Source organism: Danio aesculapii, chromosome 24, assembly GCF_903798145.1.
Source record: "Danio aesculapii chromosome 24, fDanAes4.1, whole genome shotgun sequence".
Classification (NCBI taxonomy): Eukaryota; Metazoa; Chordata; class Actinopteri; order Cypriniformes; family Danionidae; genus Danio; species Danio aesculapii.
This window is the reverse complement of record NC_079458.1, coordinates 18,090,197-18,111,612: the sequence shown is the minus strand read 5'-3', so window position 1 is coordinate 18,111,612 and position 21,416 is coordinate 18,090,197. Positions and strand designations below refer to the sequence as shown.

Below are 21,416 nucleotides of genomic sequence, written 5' to 3'. Positions count from 1 at the left end.
ACCATGTACGCGTTAGTCGGAGGTTTGCGTAGGCTAGCATGAGTTTTCAAGATGTATAAAACCACATATGAGGTCCAACCAATAAAACCCAGAACCACACTGCTTCCAAGAAACAGACGATCATATGTATGGTAATATGACAAGCCCTCCATTGCCTGAGTCATCAGATCTTTACAATAGACGATCTAAAACCATATGATAAGACAAGATAATCAACAAGTGTTGTGACGGTAAATACTACTAATAAAAGAAAGCATACTATAATCTAACCAACACTCACCGCTTCATCAAACCGCCCTTTTTGGATCAAATCTCTTGCCTGACGAATGAAATCCACCTGTTTAGAGTCAGTAAGAGGCCTGGAAGCAAAAAAAATAAATACAAATTAATAAAAAATATTCACATTATTGGCTTTATACCAGCAGGATCAAAATACTGCTTGGCCAATCAAATTCAAGAGTTGAATAATCAGTGTTTGTACTCTTTCATTCACTTATTTTCCTTTGGCTTATTCCTTTATTTATCAGGGGTAGACACAGTGGAATGAATCGCCAACAATTCCAGCATATGTTTTTTACCTATCGCATGCCCTTCCAGCCGCAACCCAGTATTGAGAAACACCCATACACTCTCATATTCACACATGCACTCATACGCAACAGCCAATTTAGTTTGTTCAATTCACCTATAGCGCATGTCTTTGGACTGGGGGGAAACCGGAGCACCTGCAGGAAACTCACGCCAACACAGGGAGAACACGCAAACTCCACACAGAAATACCAACTGGGCTAGCCGGGACTTGAACCAGCGACCTTCTTGCTGTGAGGCGACAGTGCTAACCACTGAGCCACCATGCTGTCATTATACTTGTAAAAGTACATTTTCCATTACCGTTTCCCCAGTTGCATTGGTAATGTTTCTTTATTTTTATTTGTATATGATTTGTGAAACCCAATAGTATAGATCACATTGTCATTTCCTGAAAATGGCGAGGGGCGGACGTATAAAGTTGCTATTTATTTTGAGATTCATCCCATGGAATTTTCTAAATCACGAATTTTTGCCAGTGTTATAGAAAAAACCTAGAATTCAATTAATTAATACATTTAAAAGTAATAAAGTTTGATTTCTTTTTTATTATGAAATGGGACCATTTTCTAAATCATCCTCTGTCACTGAATAGTTTTCACCATTTCTGAATGGGTGTAGTTAATTTACATGTAACAAAATGAGCAATTTATAGAGTTTAATCGCAGGGGTGGCAAAACTTTTTCTTATAAAGGGCCAAAAACCAAACTTGATTGAGGGCTGTGGGCCAAAAGTAAATATACCAAACTGTATTACATTAAATTTTCCATGAGTAACTTCTTAATTTATTTCCTAATATTTAAAAATAACTGCGAAACATTGCTTTAAATCATTTCAACAAATGCACTATATATATTTAAATTTTTTTAAATGAAATTATTATAGTAAAAACATAAACAATCCTATTAACACAATGAAGTTCAATGCTGAATACACTAAGCTGTCTTTGATTTGCTCGCCGATTCCATGTGCATTGCCTTCTATCCGTCGAGTGACAGTACTTACATTTACTAGTCAGATTCATTTTCAAAACAAAACAAATTACAAGATAAACAAAAGGTTACATTAAATTCAAAATTACGATCTTTCTCAGAGATATTTGCCCCAACCAACCTCCCCATTATTCTCCCTCTCTTCTCAAGTGGAATGGTGGGCCAAATCAAAAGCTAGCATGGGCCAACTGTGGACCGCGGGCCCTAGTTTGGGCATCTCTGGTTAAACAGTTATTTTTGGACAATTTTATAATGGATTATTTATCAATCCAATATTTAGCAATCAATAATGTTAAATTTATTTTTAGATAACACTACTCCACAGTGCTTGAACTTCAGAAGAGTTAAAATAATATTATTATTTAAGCAATCGTTTATTTTAATCTATACTTTTATTTGAAGTTTAAAGGAAATGTTAACAGACCTTTAAAGAATAAATTAATTATTAAACATACCCAAACATATACCTACAAATTATAAAAAAATTCTGTTTTCTAAATCCGCCCTTAGCACTGACTTTTACTCACTGATATGGTGTAAACAAAAATGATATCGTTGTTTCTTTCTTCTGAGCCATTTTTACCTGTAGATTACAAAAAACACACAAAAATAGCTAATTATTTCAAATAAACCAAACAAAATGAACTATACTTAAATAAATGTAAATGTACATATAAAATGTACTATACCCTGAACTGCTCCAAGATCTGAATAGCATTTGCATACATGCTCTCAGCCTTAAAGTGTTGGCTGTTATTCAGGTAACTCAGCGGTAAAACCCCCTGTAAAGCAACACAAATACTTCATAAGATTATATAAAAAGTGTGTGCAAGTCTACAATATAAATTGCAGATCTGAAATCTCTAAAATAGAGCTCACCACAGAGTTCAAAGGAAAGGGGACGCCTATAAGGGATGACATTAGCGGGGCAATATCAGCCTGCAAGAGCAAGAAAAGATCAGATCAGCAATATTTCATCCTTTATAAGCATTTTATATGTAAATCAGAAAGAAAATCTGACCTGATTGACGTCCACTCTCCTGTAGCTCTCTAACCCCCATTCTGAAAGGCAAAGAATGTTAAAAGACAATCGGTTTTAATGTTTTATGGTGATTTAATGTCTGTTAATGGAGATGTTAATGGAGTTAGTATGGCAAAAGATTTCACAATTATTCTAAAAACTTTACATATTTAGAAGTACATATTTTACATACAGTGGCTGCCCTCTGCTAAAATTGCATGTTCACATTTGTGTGTGTGTGTGTGTGTGTGTGTGTGTGCGTGTGTGTGCGCGTGTGCGTGGTTAGACATGTTAAATGCAGAGAACAAATTCTGAATCAAACTTTCCTTCCTACTAGTAACTATTTCTTAAATACTAGTGCCTAATAAATAAATATAAGTTCATGATCATTAGATACCAGTACTTATAAGATACTACACTTAGCAACAGTAACTAGTATCTAAAAACTATGAATTAGTATCTAACAGTGCTGTTAGCATTAGAATCCATTAGCATCTTATAAAATTAGTATCTAATGGAATTAGTATCTAACTACTAGCATTTAATAAAAACTATTACGCATTTAATAAGTACTAGTAACAAATGATTAAGTACTAGTATCTGATAATAGGTATTAGTATCTAAAAAATAAGTTATGGTATCTAATGAATAGCTACTAGTATCTAAAAATATAAAAGGAACACTGGCACATTTTACAGTTTAACCGTTAAAATGGCTTGCCATAGTGTTAGGCCACTAAGAGACGATTAAACAAACCTTTTAAATAATTATCCTCATATTTCTGAGAAGTCTCCCATAGTGCCTTCTGAACCCCAGCGCCCCACACTACCAGCGGGGTCAGAGTCTCCGAGGGATGTCCTGCACCGTGAGATCCTATAAAACATATGATCATATACTGTAGTGGACAAATTTGTCCAACTTTTGCCTTATGCTTTGCGTGACATATGGGAGTAACTTCCAAAAACTGTAAACAATCAGTGATGTTTTTTTCTGTGCACATTTATTAAAACAAGTTCTTTTCAGCAGACCATGAATAACTTAAACGCATACACTTTTATACTACTCTCATTTAAAAATACCAAGCAGTTTTTATAATATCCGTCTTCACTGATATACAGTACGTACACTACAGTATATATCACTTGTAGTGCAACCTTATTATCTAAATTAGTTTTGTTTCAGTTCTGTTAAATGGAAGTTCCCCAAACCAGAAGAGTAACCCATCATTTGATCAATCAAGAGGCAAAAGGTGGATAAGTTCTGCTGACCTGAACTTGAACAGTGATATAAATCAAAAGAACACTATTCAATTCATGAAAATTTGACTTCATTTAGAGGGATAAAATTATGTTAACAAAACATCCTATCTCAGACTTCTATAGACTAGGTCAGAGAGATGTTTTACCCCAGTTTGTCATGCCATGGTCAGAAGTAAAAACATAAGCCGTTTTTCCATCATGGCCATAAAAGTCATCCATCACAGTGACAATGTCAGCGACACCAGCATCAACCAGGCCAATGTTCTCTAGACATTCCCTGGAAGCAGAAAAATCCAAGAAAATATTAAATGCAAGGCTTTTACAGCTACTGTAGCACCATCTAGTGGTATATTTGGTCGTCGTGGATTTTTATTGACCATTTTGAGGGACATAAACAATAACAATGGTCCTATTGTGTTTCCCTGTTTTACATATTTTATTCCCATAGCTTTTAAGAATTCAAAACGTTCCACATATTGATAAATAATGTTATGATAGCGGTTTTAACGTGAAGATATGATTGAATTGTCTCTTGTTACAGTTAGCAATATTATGATAAGCAGGAAATGTTCAAGGGCCAATGACATGACCACATTGAAATGGTCTATATGTAAATAAATTGACATTCTGTCTTCATTTACTGAACCTTTCTTTCTTCTACTGAACACGAAGGAAGATATACTGAAGAATGCAGGAAAACAAATAGTCATGGACTACAATGGTTTTTCTTTTTAAAATATGGATGACTATGAATATCTTGTTTTGTGTTCAACAGAAGAAAGACATTCATAAAAGTTTAGAACCACTTGAGTGTGAGCAAATAGTGAAGAAATGTTCACTTTAGGACAATATATTACAATGCAACTAAATTTATTTTGCAGCTTTTACAACGCTGTTTTAAAGAGGTTTTACATAAAATATTTACATAAAGATAAAGTGAAAAGGTGTTTGTGAATTACAGTGTTATTTTGGTGAATTTCATTGTCATTGATTGGTGTGGTGATGTGAAATGAGCTTACTTTGACATGGGCCGGTGGGCATGACCATTGGTGTCGATCCCCAGAAGATGAAGGAAAAACACGGTTTGCTCTTCATGTAACTTCTTCAGTAAAGTTTCATTGCTTTTGGCAGCATTGAGAAAATCCTTCATTATAAAATTAAATAAGGTGATCAGTGATGATAGTTTCAAGATTTTAATTTCTTATTTAGCAAAAATGCATTAACTTTTTATCAGAAATTTTATAAAATTTTTAAAGTTGATTTAGACTCATTTAGACAAATGCTGTTCTACTTCCTTAATAACTTATTAACTTTCTATTCATCTGCGTTTTCTAAAAAAAAATTAATAGTTTCCAAAAAAATATGAAGCACTAAAACTATTTTCAAAATTGTTAATTAACGTTTCTCGCTTTAAAATATAAGAATGGTTTTTGAAGGATTGTGACACTAAAGAATGAAGCACTAGGTGCTAAATCAGCTAACCATCACAGTAAAATACAAAACATGAATTATTACAGAAGAGCTAGATATGTTATATTATTATTAAATTAGAAATATATTTTATTATAAATAAAATATATTTATTATTTTCAAGTGTCACATTTTACTGTATTTGATTGAGTGACATTAATACAATATAATATACAATTTTGATTTAGTTTCATTCAAATCCTGTTCTTCTTTCTTAATAACTTAATCTTAATAAATTTCTTAATTTATAAATTGTGTCAAGTTTTCCCAAAAAAATTTAACAATAATAAATGTTTCTTGCATTATTATTTTTTTTTTTTGCTTTTTGAAGGATTATGACACTAAAGAATGAAGCAATAGCTGCTAAGTCAAAATTAACTAATATAGCACAGCTAGATACTGTATATTATTACTAAATAATAAATATATATTAAATAATTTACATTTTTTAGAGTGTAACATTTTACTGTTTTTGATCAAGAAAACCTTACAAATAAGCTTTATGTGATATGTTACATTGAGCTGGGAAAATAAGTATTGAACACGTCACCACTTTTCTCAGAAAACATATTTCTAAAGGTGCAGTTGACTTGAAATTTTCCCTGGATGCTCTTAACAACCTACTAAATCCATGTTTGCAAAGAAAACAAATCTAATTAGTTTACAAATTAAGTTATGTGTAATAAAATGAAATGACCCAGGAAAAAGTATTGAACACATGAAGAAAGGGAGGTGTAGAATGGCAGTGAAAGCCCAGACAGCAGCTGAAGTCTCTCAGTAGTTATTTAGCAACCCTCTGCCCTTCTTCATTGCAAAATTAATATTAGCTGCTTCAGTCCAATGTCTACATTAGCATGATGATGAAGAGGTGGACATTTCAGCAAGACCATGATCTAAAACACAGCCAAAGAAACTCTCAAATGGTTTTAGAGAAAGAAAATCAAGCTGTAGAATGGCCCAGCCAATCACCTGACTTTAATCCAATAGAAAATACTAAATAAAGATCAAATTTGATAGACAAGACCCACAGAATCATCAAGATTTTTACATTCTGTTGAAGTCTGTGAAAAACTCACACCTGAGCAATTCACGTGACTTCATTCTCCATATAAGAGGCGTCATTAAGCTGCCATCACCAAAAAAGCTTTTTAGTAGTTCAGAACTTTCTCCTCGTGTCATTTCATTGTTATTACACATAACTCATTTTTCAGATTTTTTTTGTTTTGCTTTATTTTTATGTTTGTAATGTTTGGGTTTTTACCAAAATCTGTCTCAATTCCATGTCAACAGTTCCTTTAGAAATATTATTCCCAGGAAAAAACTTAATACTTATTTTCCCCGCTGTATTTACATAAACAGCTAAGAAAAAAAAATTAAGAGACGACTTAAATTCTCAGTTTATCTGTAAAATGTTAACATTTGCTTTATTCTATAAAGTTCTGATAACATTTCTTCTAAATTTCACATATTTTTTTTACATATCAATGACAATATGCATTGAAAAGCTTCATAAAACAAATGAATATAAAGTGATTGCACAAGAGTATCCTACCTTCACTTCTTCAAACACCCATGTGTCGAGTCTGGAAGCATCAGTAGAGGCAAAGTCCTCTCGCTCTGGAGGGTAAGTGTGAGTGTAGACATGGTCTCCAGTGGCTCCTACCAAACACACATGCTGATAAAACCACCAAATAAAAACAACATGCTTCCTCAGACCAACTCGCAGGTGTGTGGTTATACCTTTAGCAAACATTGGCAATATATCAGGGCTTCCCCAACACCACGTATATCTGCTCTCATTAAAGACAGAATCAAACTCCACTGGATTCTCCTTCCAGCCTGGAAAGACAGAGACGGATGATTGATTTTACACACATGGAAAGTCAGATCCAAACACACATGTGACTGCTTACCCTTGGCAACAGCGCTAACGTCCTCATAAAAGCCCGCTATTAGAGCAACATGTCCTGGACGTGATTCAGTAGGGACCCGTGTGTGTGACACTCCCCATGTGCCGCCCTCTTTAACCACACTCCTTATGACAGGAAACAGCATGAAGGACAAAAAAAGCACAAATAAACAATGAACCAGTATACACATGGGGCCTTAATATACATCTGGCACAATAAGGTGGAAGACGTGTTTGGCGCGGTTTGTTGCCATTTTCATACCAGCGCAACCCCAATTTTCATGTTTTGCGCCACGTTGTTTAAATAGCAAATCCTTTTGTGCCACTTTGTGGACTCATGAGTGTTCCGCTCTATAAAGGAGGTGTGTTAAGGCGCATTGTTGGAGGTTGCTATTTTGAGGAACTGATAGAGACATTGACATTGAGAGACTCATTGAGAAAGAGACAGAGACATTGACAACTAAAAGCTGGTATAAAGTCCAGCACCTATGCAGGTCCAAAAGACATACACATTACTTAATACACACAGGATTTGCAGCAATAGACAAATATCTTTTCAAAGGTTACAAAAATTATTATTTTCTACATAAATATCAAAAACACTGCCTCCATGCCTTCATCTCGAGGGGCTTTATTCAGTTTATTCATGACAATTTGCATTTGTATAATATAATTATTATTATTATCAGTATTTTTTATTATATGCATATTTATATTTGTTTTAAAAAAACAAGCTTAGATTTGTCCACCTGTCTGGATTTGGAGACGTATACATTACCATATGAGGCATAAGAATAGGATGTGTGTTTGGATATAACTCAGATTTTTGATCACATTTTGTTATTATTGTTCATTTTTTTGTTTTCTGGAAATTAGAACTGAATTTAGAAATAGTTTTGAAACAAATCTGTGTGCTTAACAAATGAAATTAAAAATGTAGGCTGATGGATGTCTTCAGTGGAGTGCGTACAACTCAGTTTCTTACTCCAAAAAAGTAAAGGAGTATAGTAAAGAGTAAAAGTAAAGTAAAGAGAAAGTAAAGCAGCTGAGGAAGGGAAGCTCATTCTTTTTCCTTGCGCAGATGGTCTGTTTAACTGTTTTATCGCTAGCAAAGCATTCAGTTTTTCCACTTACAAAGTCCACCATGTAAATAGCAAATGCACCATGGCGTGACGTAACAGACTCTTAAAGGGAATGGAAGATGAGACTCTGATTGGCTTAATGCATGTTATGCTCAAAACACACCCATAACTCATTAAGAGAATAAGCACAACTCTGTTAGACCATGCGCTACGACATTATACAATTACTAACATGATCAGTGAATAAGCAACACATACAGGCATTTTGTTAACACTAATTACCGGCAATAAAGTTATGTATTGTTAGTTCACATTAACCCACTGCATTAACTAAAGTTAATAGGGTTTTAATAATGCATTAGTAAATGCTGAACTATGATTAATAAATGCTGTACAAGTATTGTTCATTATTATTAGTTCATGTTAGTAAATATATTAACATTAACTAATGAAACCTTATTGTAAAGTGTAATCGGAAAATGTTTATCCAACAGAATAATTAATAAATAAATACATATATAAAATGTATTTAGTAAAATAAGTTGTACTAAATGTATTTTATTTAGAGTAAACTAAATAAATTAGTTTTACTTATTAAATACATATCTATTTAGTTTGTTTGTTTGTTTTTACACAATATATGAGGATGCTTATTTGTAAAAATGTGACTTCTAGTATATTATCATATAGATTTAACACTTAGATACATAAAACTCAGAGTGAATGAATGAATGAATGAATGAATGAATGAATGAATGAATGAATGAATGAATTAATTAATTAAAAAAATTGATTAAATGCAATGTCTACATGCATTTTTTATTGAAATTGTGAATATTTTTAACATTAAGCATGACTAATAGATATTATTTAGACATTAATGACAAAAAGAAACAACCCTGAACTTTCTGGACCACATGGGTAAACAGGACAAAGATTATCCTGTGTCATCACCTTAGGTAAGGAGCCCTTGGCGTCCCACTGTCGTCCGGCTTAAAGAGGCTGTCGGCCCTCAAACCATCTGCCACAAACAGCACCAGCCGCTCGGCCGGGGGTGGCAGTGGGACCCGCTGAGGAGTCATGCCATGGACAAGAGGAGATGTGAAATAAATGTCAAATATGCAGAGAAAGAAGATTACATGCACAACGAGCCCCACGATGAAGAATGTCACCATTTTCATCTTGTCTCCAGTCAGTCCTTTGGCACTGATTGACAAAAAGCACATATGAATTTATGAAGCATTCTGTTATATTTAATGGTCTTAAAAGATTTTTATTATGAATTTGTTTTACATTAGCATGACTGTACGTTCAAATAGGTTATATTGTACAACATATTTAAAAAGTATGGGTTTACTTTAAGAATGTACTTACCTTTCTGCTAATTTGAGATTGAAAGAGAATCATAAAGCTGATTAATTGATGGTGGACAGAAGACATGAATGTATCATTTAATCTGTCACTGAAAGCCCCAGGCAGAGCAGGAGTGCGCGGGAACGAAACGCCCTGAAACAAAACGCGCACACAGGCTTTTAATCTGTTTTAAGGTGCTTTTATATCTTTGAGTTCTGACCTGCTAAACCAAATAGTTTGTAAGAAGATTAACTGAGAACTTTTCTGCACTTCCTTGTATCAGTCACCTTTGAACTGTCTGCGCAATGCATTTTGGGAAATGTAGTTTTTAACGCAACGTGGATATTTTTTCGAAAAACAAAAAAGTGCTTCAAAATGCCAGCGATTTTATGACTATTTACAACTTTATTTGATAAAATGTCTCCCTTTTTACAATATAAAATTTGCAAAAAAAAACAAAAATATTTACTTTTTTAAAATAAAAAATATAAAAAGAAACAAATGTAAATTCAAAATGTTTTAAATAATAAATCAGTTTAAAATACAATGACAAACATTATATTGAAAGATAAAATAAAACATAGACAATTTAATAATTGTAAAAATGTTTAAATAACTAATACAATATGAGTGTATAACATAAATATCATAAATTATCCAACATGTGATTTTAAAAAATATTAAAACAAACAAATAAATACAAGTTTCATTAAAGAGGATAATTAGTTTTTTAAGAAAGTAAATGTATTAATAATGAATATATTCAGTAATACAATATCATAATTCTAAAATATAATATAATAGAAATAGACCAAACATAACCTACATTATTTGCAAATAATTTGGTAGATCCATTTCTAACACTATTTTGTCACAGTATGAGGTGGGTCTTTAAACAGAAACGACATATATCGCACCATATCTTAGATAAACAACTAAATAAAAACGAATATACCAAGAAACAGTGACGGTGCTATAGACTGTAAAACAGTAGCGGTGGGTTTGCGTTCAGGACTCTTATTTTGGCATCAATATTATTCCTTGGTAACCCGTACGGTCGCTCGCTTCACTCAAGTTGGAGAGTTGTTCAGTAAAGGAGTACAGCAGGAGCTTTGTTAATTATTGCTAAATGTTCTATTTAAATAGTTAGATAAACTATACAATTTTAACGTTATCTAAAACTTCATATTTTATGAATTGCGAGTGTTAATTATCATACTTCGTTATAGTCCAACAGGAGATATAAGCCGACTGTAGTAGTAGCAGCTATGGCTGGCAGTAGCATAGCGATGAAAACATGGGAGCTGTCAAACAGCATGCAGGAAGTTCAGAGTATCGATGAAATATACAAATATGACAAAAAACAACAACAAGAGATTCTGGCGGCCAAGCCGTGGACTAAAGAGTGAGTAAACGCAACCAGAATTTGATGTCTATCTTTTCCTTGAGGCCCGGGTTGTTTCCGAATGATTAATACCACTGTTGTGTACGCTGTTTTTATTGTTTACAGTCATCATTATTTTAAATACTGCAAGATATCGGCCTTGGCACTGCTGAAGATGGTGATGCACGCCAGATCTGGAGGAAACCTGGAGGTGATGGGACTTATGCTGGGGAAGGTGGATGGAGAGACCATGATCATCATGGACAGTTTTGCTTTACCAGTGGAAGGCACTGAAACCAGAGTCAACGCTCAGGCTGCAGCCTATGAATATATGGCTGCTTATATAGAGAATGCTAAACAGGTACACTTACTTATAATTACTCTTAAATTCATATTAGATGAATAATAATGATTAATATAAGCACAGTTTGTTTATAAATATGATCATATCCACTGCTTTATATGTGGAGCATGTATGCTGATCATTGAGTTTTTCTAATCTAGAGCAATGTCATCACAAATATTTTCTTAATTGTTATTTATAATTATTCTGCATTACGTTTTTAGGATTGATCTAATATTAAGTGGGAAGCTACATGCAGTGGTTACCTTTTTAAAACGTGTATATAAAAATTACAATTTAAAAAGTTATTTAAAGAGTAAAGAAAGCAATTGGTTTGTATTCTGTTTTCATGTTTAGGATTTATAGAGAGAATATTAGGAGTAGTTGTACATCTAAATATATATCGCATCACATTCGAGTTTATTAGATTTAAATGGTTTTAAAAAAAAAAAAACTTCTAAAATAAATAGTGAACAGTTACCAGAACAAAAATAAACATGAATTGTGTTGCTATACTCCTCCTCTAAAAATCATCCTAGTTCTTTTATGATTATTATTCATTTAGTCTTCATTTTCTAATATTAATTGAGAGACTGAACAGAATATTTATGTCACAGGACAATAATACTGAAATTAAAAGACATTTAATGCTTTACTCATCTAATATATATAGGGCTGCACGATATTGGAAAGAACTGACGTTGCAATAATTTATTTTTATACAAAATATACTGCGATATTGAATACATAATTTAACCAGATTAAATGACAAGGTCTATTTGGAAAGAATTTCTAGTTTTCGATACATTGACATTATATTGTAAAGAAGTGGATCTACATAAAATAATATATACCAATACAGTAAAGAAACAGTACTGGACAAATAAAATATACAGTGCTTTATGATTTTCTAGAGGTCTAGCAATATTAAGATACACAAATTTAATAATCCAATGTGTAAAAAATCACCATAAAGTTGAAAACATAATTTCTTATGCTAGAATCAATGATAGAAACACACAAAATAATGAATGTTTGTGTAACTTTATGGTTAAATGTTGCAATGACTGCACACATCATGAGTGTTTTCAAATGTGGCTCCTGGTCAATTATAATAACAGTTCGACATTGCAGATTCTGCGATGTGACTATTACAGATGTGCACATTACGATATCGATGCTGAAGCAATATATTATGCAGCCCTATTATATATATATATATATATATATATATATATATATATATATATATATATATATATATATATATATACATACACACATATACACATATACACACACACACAGTTGAAGTAAAAATTATTAGCCCAATAGAGCAAGGAAATTTTCACAGTATGTCTGATAATATTTTTTCTTTTGAAGAAAGTCTTATTTGTTTTATTTAGCCTAGAATAAAAGCAGATTAAATTTTTTTTAAAAGCCATTTTAAAGTTAAAATTATTAGCCCCTTTAAGCTAATTTTGTTTTTGACTTGCCTAATTACCCTAACCTGCTTAGTTAACCTAATTAACCTAGTTAAGCCTTTAAATGTCACTTTAAGCTGTATAGAAGTGTCTTGAAAAATATCTAGTCAAATATTATTTACTGTCATCATGGCAAAGATAAAATAAATCAGTTATTAGAAATGAGTTATTAAAACTATTATGATTAGAAATGTGTTGAATAAAATCTTCTCTCTGTTAAACAGAAATTGGGGAAAAAACAAAGGGGGGGTGGGGTGTTGGTTAATATATATAATTTTCCATTTAGAGTTTATTCAGTTTTCATATTTTACTATTGAGGGACTGCATGCAGTAAGTGCACAAATGTGTTTATCACATCAAAGTAATTCATAAATACTACAAAAATTTTAAATATACACATAACAGATGCAAGACAGGAACAATCATGAACATGCATATTAATGCTGTACTCATCTAAAAGCATTTTACAGACTATTATTATTATTATTATTATTATTATTATTATTATTACATTGATGGATTTGCACTTCTGTTTTTGGACTTTCAGTAGTGATTATTAAACCACACTGAACTGAGCTAGACTGAACTGAACTTAAACTCTGAAAACTGAACTACACTGTTTCAATTTACTATGATCTTCTATGTGAAGCTGCTTTGACACAATCTAGATTGTAAAAGCGCTATACAAATAAAGATGAATTGAATTGAATATTGTTCAGTTTGTAAGGTCTAATATTAATTGAGAGAATACATGCAATATTTGCCATTTAAATGTGTTTTGAAAAATAAAATAAAAATAACATTTGAAAAAGCCAAGAGCTCAAAAATGCTCTTTATAAATGTATAAACGCTTTATGCATTAACTCCCAATAACCAGCATATGAAAAAAAAATTGATATCCAAATAAATAATTCTGAGGTTAATCATCTACATATAATCATTTAGGTGGGCCGGTTGGAGAATGCCATTGGATGGTACCACAGTCATCCAGGATACGGCTGCTGGCTTTCAGGCATAGATGTCAGCACTCAGATGCTTAACCAGCAGTTTCAAGAGCCCTTTGTCGCAGTAGTGGTAAGCGCTGTTGGAAATGTTAAACTAGTTGCTTATTTTGCTGATTTCCCTCTTTAAAGCGGGTTACCATCCATCTCAAAAGAGAAAACGGCTCCGCTATAAAACTGTTAAGAGTATCGGTTTAAATTCAGCATTATCAGCGATCCATAATTGACCCTCAATATACAAACGAGTTGATGACATTTGTACTGCTGTCTGATTTATGGCTGTTGCCTTTGTAACAGAATACATTATACAGTTTATCCTTCATTGCTTATGTAGTGCCGAGGGCAAATAGCAAGCTGGCGTTCATAACTTTCACTCGCTAAACTGGCAGCTCACTGTTTTTATTTGTTATATTTGACTGAACTCTTTTGCTAACTTCAGTCCTTGTAATTTTTCATCCTCCTCAGATTGATCCCACAAGGACTATATCCGCGGGGAAGGTCAATCTTGGAGCTTTCAGGACGTATCCGAAGGTAGGAACCATTTTTAGGCAATTGTATCTAATTTATATGCATTTCATAAGATGTTTAATAACATTGGAATGTTTAAAAATAGGGTTACAAGCCTCCAGATGAGGGTCCTTCTGAATACCAGACAATACCTCTTAACAAAATTGAGGATTTTGGAGTGCATTGCAAACAGTAAGTGAGCCCGCTTTCTTTTTTTTAGGCTTTTTATGCACTTATATTTTACGTGATCAATTTTTATTGACTTGGTTTACAATAAGCTGTTGTCTTTTTTTAGATACTATGCTTTAGAAGTGTCTTATTTTAAGTCTTCCCTGGACCGCAAACTCCTAGAGCTGCTGTGGAATAAGTATTGGGTCAACACATTGAGCTCCTCAAGCCTACTGACAGTAAGCACACACTTTTATTGGTGTCTAATTATTATATATTACACATTTAGATATGTGCCAACATCATCTGTCTTGTTGGATTATTTAATATAAACAGGGCATAAATTTAACACTAGCCTTTTTTTTTTGCTGTAAAGCAGATCGGAATTTGTTCTTAAATCAAAAAATGTTAATTATTTTTAATAATTTATTAATAATGTACAATTTATTTAAAAATTATTATTATTTATTAAGTCAAAACATGTTAATTTTTTTTTTTAATTTAGTAATAATGTACAATTTATATTAAAATTCCAAAATCTGAATTTCTGACCTATTTCTAAACACATACTGTTGATGTGACGAGGGGTGACAATATAGCTTTTATGTAGCAGAGATGCATGTATTCATTTGTATTGTACAAGACATTGCGCATACAAAGAAACGTGATTATGTGTAGTATCTTAAAATAGTGCGATTGCTGTTTTTTCCATAAAGGAGTCAAAGCGAATGTTGTTTGTAGCCAGTTATCTTGATAATGTGCGAGAATTTCTTCTAATCATACTTTGCAGAAAGGAGATGATCAATGTTTTAAGCTGTTTTTGCAATTAAACTGTCCGTCTTTAAAGAAAACTCTTAATTAAAAACTAAACTATTCGCTGTAAATGTTCAGGTGAGCAGCTCATTAAAACAGTGTCTCAATGTGACCGTTCACAGTAAAAGATCCACATGAACTCCATCTCAAAGTGTGTTTTGATGTAGATGAGCTAAACATAAGGTTTGTACAAAGAAGAGAAAAAAAATGAATCTGTTGTCAACAAAAAAGGTATTTCAAATGAGAAAATAACCTCCAAATTTCAGCCAAAATAAAGCAAAGAAAAATGATATTTCTCCTTTTACAGTTATATATTAAGGCTGCACAATGTTGGACCAAAACTGCTATTGCAATGTTTAGTTTGTCTGCGATGTATATTGCGACATGAACATACGGTGCTTAGCATATATAAGTACACCCCTCACTCTTTTAAATTCATATTTTTAATAAGAAGCTATACAATATTATATTTGTGCATATACATTAGTTTAGTCAGTACTGAAGCCAAGTCTGGAGCTTATCTAACAAAATAACTTAAAATAACGGTACAAAAACTAGTACACTCAAATTTATATGTTAGAGAAAAATTTTAAATCTAAATTTAAAAAAAAATTTTGTAGGTTGTAACTTTTTTATCTTTCAATTTCTAAATATGTTTGGTGACTAAAATATTATTTTAATAAATATATTTGTTTAATAAATCTGTTTTGTTTAAATGCACCAAAATACATTGCCTATATTCACTGAAAAATGGATACAAATATTCATTTTCAAAATGTGGTGTACTCAATTATGCTGAGTACCACCAGATCACGTATAACTATTTGGAATGAATTTATATTTTACATTTTGTACAGTTTTACATTTTGTATTGAACAAATATAAATTAATTTTATGGTTTTCTGTGGAATTTAATAATATTGAGGTACAGAAATAATAGAATAATAAATAAAATAATACTGTATAGAGTCTTCATAGGATAAGTGATTAAATAAAATAAGTTTGGTTTATATACCTTTATAACCTCTTGGTTTAGGTTTGCTTAAATTGTACACAGTCACAGATCTTAAAAACACATCCAAATGAAAATCTTTCACTCTATTTTAGGGTTAAACTTTGCAATGACTCCACCAATCCCATGTTCAGAACTGTGATACTGATCGACTATAATCCCAACTTGACATTGAATATCCTGCGATGTGACTATTGCACATTGCGATATCAATGCCGAAACGATATATTGTGCAGCCCTATAATATATACTTAATTGTATATTTTTATAATTCAATTATTTTATTATTATTATTATTATTATTATTATTGTTATTATTATAATGCACTTAAAGATTAATTATTAGCAAGAGTGTAAAAACATTAGTTTTAGGCATTATAAATAGAAAGAAATTATATAATAATAATAATAATAGAACCATTATACTAACGTTAATGTATTTGTCATTATGCTGATATCCTAAAATCATCTTTTTTTTTTTCTTTTAAAATATTCACATATTTATTATCCTGGAGCTGTTTTGCATTCCTAACAGATCAAGCATTTTAGGCGCATGAGATTGCAAATATGACAGGGGGTTTGTTGACAACCTGTGCACATGATTAATTTTTGTAGATGCTGCTTTTGTTTCCCTGCCTATTTGTTTTGAAAGCTTGTCATCGTCTTCTACGACATTCTGTCATGAGCTTTGTTTAAGGCTTTCGTTGAGCTGTGGACTATCCAAACAGCGGCCTCATGTGCTACAGATAAATTGACTACTTGTCAAGAGTGACTTACTTCCCCAAAGCAGAAGTGTTGTCAGCAATTACATCGTCACTGTAGACCCTAAGTCATATCGAGTCTTTGTTTATTGTGACCCTTTTTTTTTGGCCGTTTACAACCTCACCTTCTGCAAACATTTAAGACCTCATTCAGGGGCTTCAGCAAACAATTCAACAAGATTTTGCACTGACCATTGGCTAAGGCGTTTAAGGCGTTTAATTGGTAAAAGGCAAAGTGGTGTTTTAAGACACTTCAGGTAAATAAGGTAAAAAAAATTACTGATATGACCATACTTACTCATTTGATTCGATTAAGAATTGCAAACATTCATGTTACAGGTCTTTTAAAATGTTGTTTATATATGCAGTAGAGGAACTGTTCGGTTAAATTGTAAAATGTTCACATTTTCATACATTTCTAACACACAAAACTGAATACTCGTTCATTCATTCATTTATTTTTTATATTATAGTCATCGTGTTTTTTAGAGGGAGGATTTTAGGAATCTCTTGTTATCTCTTTATAATTCAGAAAATACTGTAAACAGTGTATGTAAGTGCGCTGAAAAAAATGCAGGGTTCTACACAATGCATTCATGTTCGCCCAACACAAATTGATTAAGTTGGTTTGTTTTTTCAAATTTAAGTGCATTGAACATAAAACAATTAAGTCCCCCCCACCCCCTCTAAAATGTGTTGATTCAGCTCATTTTAAATAAGTAGTTTGCATAAACAGCAAAAATCTTTTGAGTTTTGTGCTGAAGTAAAGATTTACGACTCTGTGCCGGAGAACAACTCATTTTGATAAAATAGACTTCCAAACACAAATTGCTAAAGTGTGATAAAAGAAACGCGTAAAATTGTATTTGGCTTTTTTCCATTAGACTTAAAAATATAAACATTATATGAAATGGCAAAAGCCCAAATTCTTTAATTCGACAGGTGCCTGAAAAAGCAGTGTTCTTGCTTACAATGTCTGGTCTGATGGTTGTTTCTCCAGAATGCAGACTACACCACCGGACAGGTGTTTGACTTGTCTGAGAAGCTGGAGCAGGCGGAGGCGCAGCTGGGACGAGGCAGCTTCATGCTGGGCTTAGACACACATGATAGAAAATCTGAGGACAAACTAGCAAAAGCAACACGTGACAGGTAATATATACCTGCTAATTCAGCATTAGATTTCAGAATATACATATGTGTATATTAGGGATGCTCCAATCGATCAGTCAGAGATTGGTATCGGCCGATAATCACATTTAATGACTCGATCGGTACTCGCTGATCTGGTCAATCTCATAAACTGATGGCAAGTGTTTAAGTTAGTTGGAAATGCATGTATTTAGGCCTTTTTATCTGTAGGAACTGAAAGTTCTGGGTTTCTGACAATATTGCAATTTCACTAAAACCTGGCTAAAAATATTAGAGACATTTAAAAAAAAACTTTCAAATTATATTTTTTAACATGAATATTTAATATTATAACTTCTTGTAATTTACTTATTACAATAAACAGTAGTTTATAGGCCTATTTTATTTTAGTAAAGAAGTCATGGATTTATGGGTGTGCATTTTAACTTCTTATGTATCAAATAAGCGCTCCAAACTTTTTCTTGATTGAGACATGCTGAATCCTTTTTTCATCATTTGCAATGTTTCCAAACTGCATTGTTAGACTTATAATTATAATTACTTATACTTATAATATACTTACAATTAATACTTGCTTATAATGGTTATAGTAGATGTGTTAAAGGGATTATTTGCAGAATCCTTAATTTATTCTCTAACGTAAGGAGAGATCTCCACTTAAGTATTATTGTATACTTGGAGGGAAATGCATTATAAAGCTTAAAGCATCAGAATCTGTACTCGGTATCAATCGATCACCATTACAAGGAAACGGTACTTGGAATTGGCTTCAAAAATACTGATCCTATTGACCAATTACCAACCTACGTCACACATGATGTCACACGGGTCCCCGGTTGCAAAAAAAGACAGGCTGCAATAGTAAACAAGTTGTGTTGTGTGGTAGGATGCCAAATTCGAATACTTTGTTGTATACTTGTATACTTGGTTTTATATTTACACATTCATTCAGTGACAACTTGTGACACACTCCCTATATTGTTTACCATGGCACTTTGAATATTCAGTCTGAAATAACCTGCAAGTGTGACTTGAAAACAACATTAACACTGTTTATTTGACTGTGAACAATGTTGTACTTTGATAGTCATTGGCTGATAATATGATTTCGCTATTTAGAGTTTGCAAGTAATACTTTTATGAAATAATATTTTTAAGGAGAAAGTCCAAATATAAAACCAACTTTACCTCTATGTGTAAGTTCACACACCCTGCCGTACAGGTGCAGTTCTCTGTCAGAATGCAGTCGTTTTTCTTGTTGATGATTATTTACCCAGGCCTCGTACAGTTCCGTCTTCTTTCCTTGTCTTTGGCTAAGCAGAATCTCATTTTTTAGCTCTACATATTGTTGAATCTGGTAATCATGGAACATTATTTCTTGCACATGACCACACAGAACAACATGGTTGGCATCCAAAGACTTGTAGACCTTTAACTTCTCTCTTGTTAAAACACTTGGAGCTTCAATAAGATAGTTGTATATTTCGGGCTGGATGCTTGGTCAATTCGTCTTATCCAATATCCATTGGGAGGGTGCTATCGCAAATGGACCTGTCAGATGAACGCCGCTTATTTTAACATTAATTTTGCTGAATCACTGTGCTTATCACTGGGTGACGAGCTGTTATAATATGCTGAAAGCATTATGTACATAATATATATAATATGTAATCAATGTATCTTATTTCTAAGACAACAACAAACTCTATCGCATCAGATGTCATTCCCTCGCTGTAAATGCTAGCGCTCCCGGTTTTTTTCTGGCACCTCCCTGCCTGCGCATCCTGAATGTTTACAAACATGGTAATTGGTCTATATATGAGCCAAAATAAGTTTATTTTCCAAATATCACACAAAATAACTTTAATTAAAATTTGATAAATCTATGAAAATATGAATTGCTTTTTCTTACACCATTAATTCAGTTAATTTAATTCTGTATTGTGGGTGAATTTAAATACTTTTCCCTTTTATTTATTTTGTGTGTGTGTGATAAGAAGTGTTTTTTTATGTAATTTTTTAAAAGGTAATATCGTTTTGGATAAATTTAAAATAGTAAAAATATATCAAACTGTAGTACAGTCCTGTTTCTTATGTAGCTCTCTTTTTTTCAATATAGTATAATATTGTAGTATAGTATACACATAATGTATAGTAATGTAAAGTGTGTGTGTGTCTGTGTGTGTCATAATTATTAGCCCACCTGTTTATTTTTTCCCTAATTTCTGTTTAACTGAGAGAAGTTTTTTAAACACATTTCTAAACATAATAGTTTTAATAACTCATTTCTAATAACTAATTTATTTTGTCTTTGCCATGATGACAGTAAATAATATTTGACTAGATATTCTTCAAGATACTAGTATTCAGCTTAAAGTGACATTTAAAGGCTTAACTTGGTTAATTAGGTTAACTAGGCAGGTTAGAGTAATTAGGCAAGTTATTGTATAACGATGGTTTGTTCTGTAGACTATGGAAAAAATATACAGCTTTAAGGGGCTAATAGTTTTGATCTTAAATTTAAAAAATATATATATAAACTGCTTTTATTCTAGCTGAAATAAAACCAATAAGACTTTCTCCAGAAGAAAAAATATTATCAGACATACTGTGAAAATTTCCTTGCTCTGTTAAACATAATTTGGGAAATATTTTAAAAAGAAAAAAAAATCAAAGGGGGGCTAATAATTCTGACTTCAACTATAAAAATATTTTATCTAAAAAATATACCTAATTTGTTCATGTTTATATTTTGTAAGGTTATAGGTGATTTCTTTTTTTTGGGTTTTTTTGCTATATCATATTTCTTTCTAATGTTATTTTTAGAATAATCAATTTTTACGTTATCGTACAAAAATGATCAAAAAATGTTCTTTGCTTTTCAGCTGCAAAACGACCATTGAAGCAATTCATGGTTTGATGTCCCAGGTAATCAAAGATAAACTCTTCAATCAAGTGAACACATCCGCCAACTAAACTGATGTTGGATGACTTCTCTGTTTACCTAGTTATGTGTTTTTCATTATGATTCTGTTTTGAAAGATTTATTCTCCTGTAGGAATGTTTGCATCATTTATCATTTGTTTAAACAAAATATAATAAATGCTGTTCATTCAATAA

The 21,416-nt window shown here is 32.1% G+C and overlaps 2 protein-coding genes across 2 annotated transcripts in view; one reads left to right on the top strand and one right to left on the bottom strand.

The window, feature by feature from the left end:
• Positions 1 to 9,963, bottom strand: part of pign (phosphatidylinositol glycan anchor biosynthesis, class N) — a 30,928-nt gene extending 20,965 nt beyond the window's left edge. The window contains exons 1-14 of the mRNA XM_056450980.1: positions 9,696 to 9,963; positions 9,276 to 9,527; positions 7,244 to 7,365; positions 7,071 to 7,169; positions 6,883 to 6,989; positions 4,880 to 5,004; positions 4,007 to 4,137; positions 3,358 to 3,474; positions 2,602 to 2,642; positions 2,460 to 2,519; positions 2,270 to 2,362; positions 2,108 to 2,163; positions 281 to 359; positions 3 to 185 (exon numbers count right to left, since the gene is read on the bottom strand). Coding sequence (XP_056306955.1) covers positions 3 to 185; positions 281 to 359; positions 2,108 to 2,163; positions 2,270 to 2,362; positions 2,460 to 2,519; positions 2,602 to 2,642; positions 3,358 to 3,474; positions 4,007 to 4,137; positions 4,880 to 5,004; positions 6,883 to 6,989; positions 7,071 to 7,169; positions 7,244 to 7,365; positions 9,276 to 9,502 — 1,440 coding nt within the window. The 5' untranslated portion in view covers positions 9,503 to 9,527; positions 9,696 to 9,963. The remainder of the gene's footprint in view (positions 1 to 2; positions 186 to 280; positions 360 to 2,107; positions 2,164 to 2,269; positions 2,363 to 2,459; positions 2,520 to 2,601; positions 2,643 to 3,357; positions 3,475 to 4,006; positions 4,138 to 4,879; positions 5,005 to 6,882; positions 6,990 to 7,070; positions 7,170 to 7,243; positions 7,366 to 9,275; positions 9,528 to 9,695) is intronic.
• Positions 9,964 to 10,731: 768 nt separating this feature from the next.
• On the top strand, positions 10,732 to 21,416 carry cops5 (COP9 signalosome subunit 5). Its single transcript, XM_056451154.1, has 8 exons — positions 10,732 to 11,079; positions 11,185 to 11,419; positions 13,831 to 13,959; positions 14,352 to 14,417; positions 14,500 to 14,585; positions 14,689 to 14,800; positions 18,148 to 18,296; positions 21,182 to 21,416. Exons 1-8 carry the CDS (start codon positions 10,943 to 10,945, stop codon positions 21,270 to 21,272), a joined length of 1,005 nt encoding a protein of 334 aa, XP_056307129.1. The 5' UTR covers positions 10,732 to 10,942; the 3' UTR covers positions 21,273 to 21,416.

Coding starts and splice junctions, on each gene's coding strand:
- cops5 (XM_056451154.1), top strand. CDS start 10,943: ATGGCTGGCAGTAGCATAGCGATGAAAACATGGGAGCTGTCAAACAGC. Junction 11,420..13,830: donor ATATAGAGAATGCTAAACAG/GTACACTTACTT, acceptor ATAATCATTTAG/GTGGGCCGGTTGGAGAATGC. Junction 14,418..14,499: donor CTTTCAGGACGTATCCGAAG/GTAGGAACCATT, acceptor GTTTAAAAATAG/GGTTACAAGCCTCCAGATGA.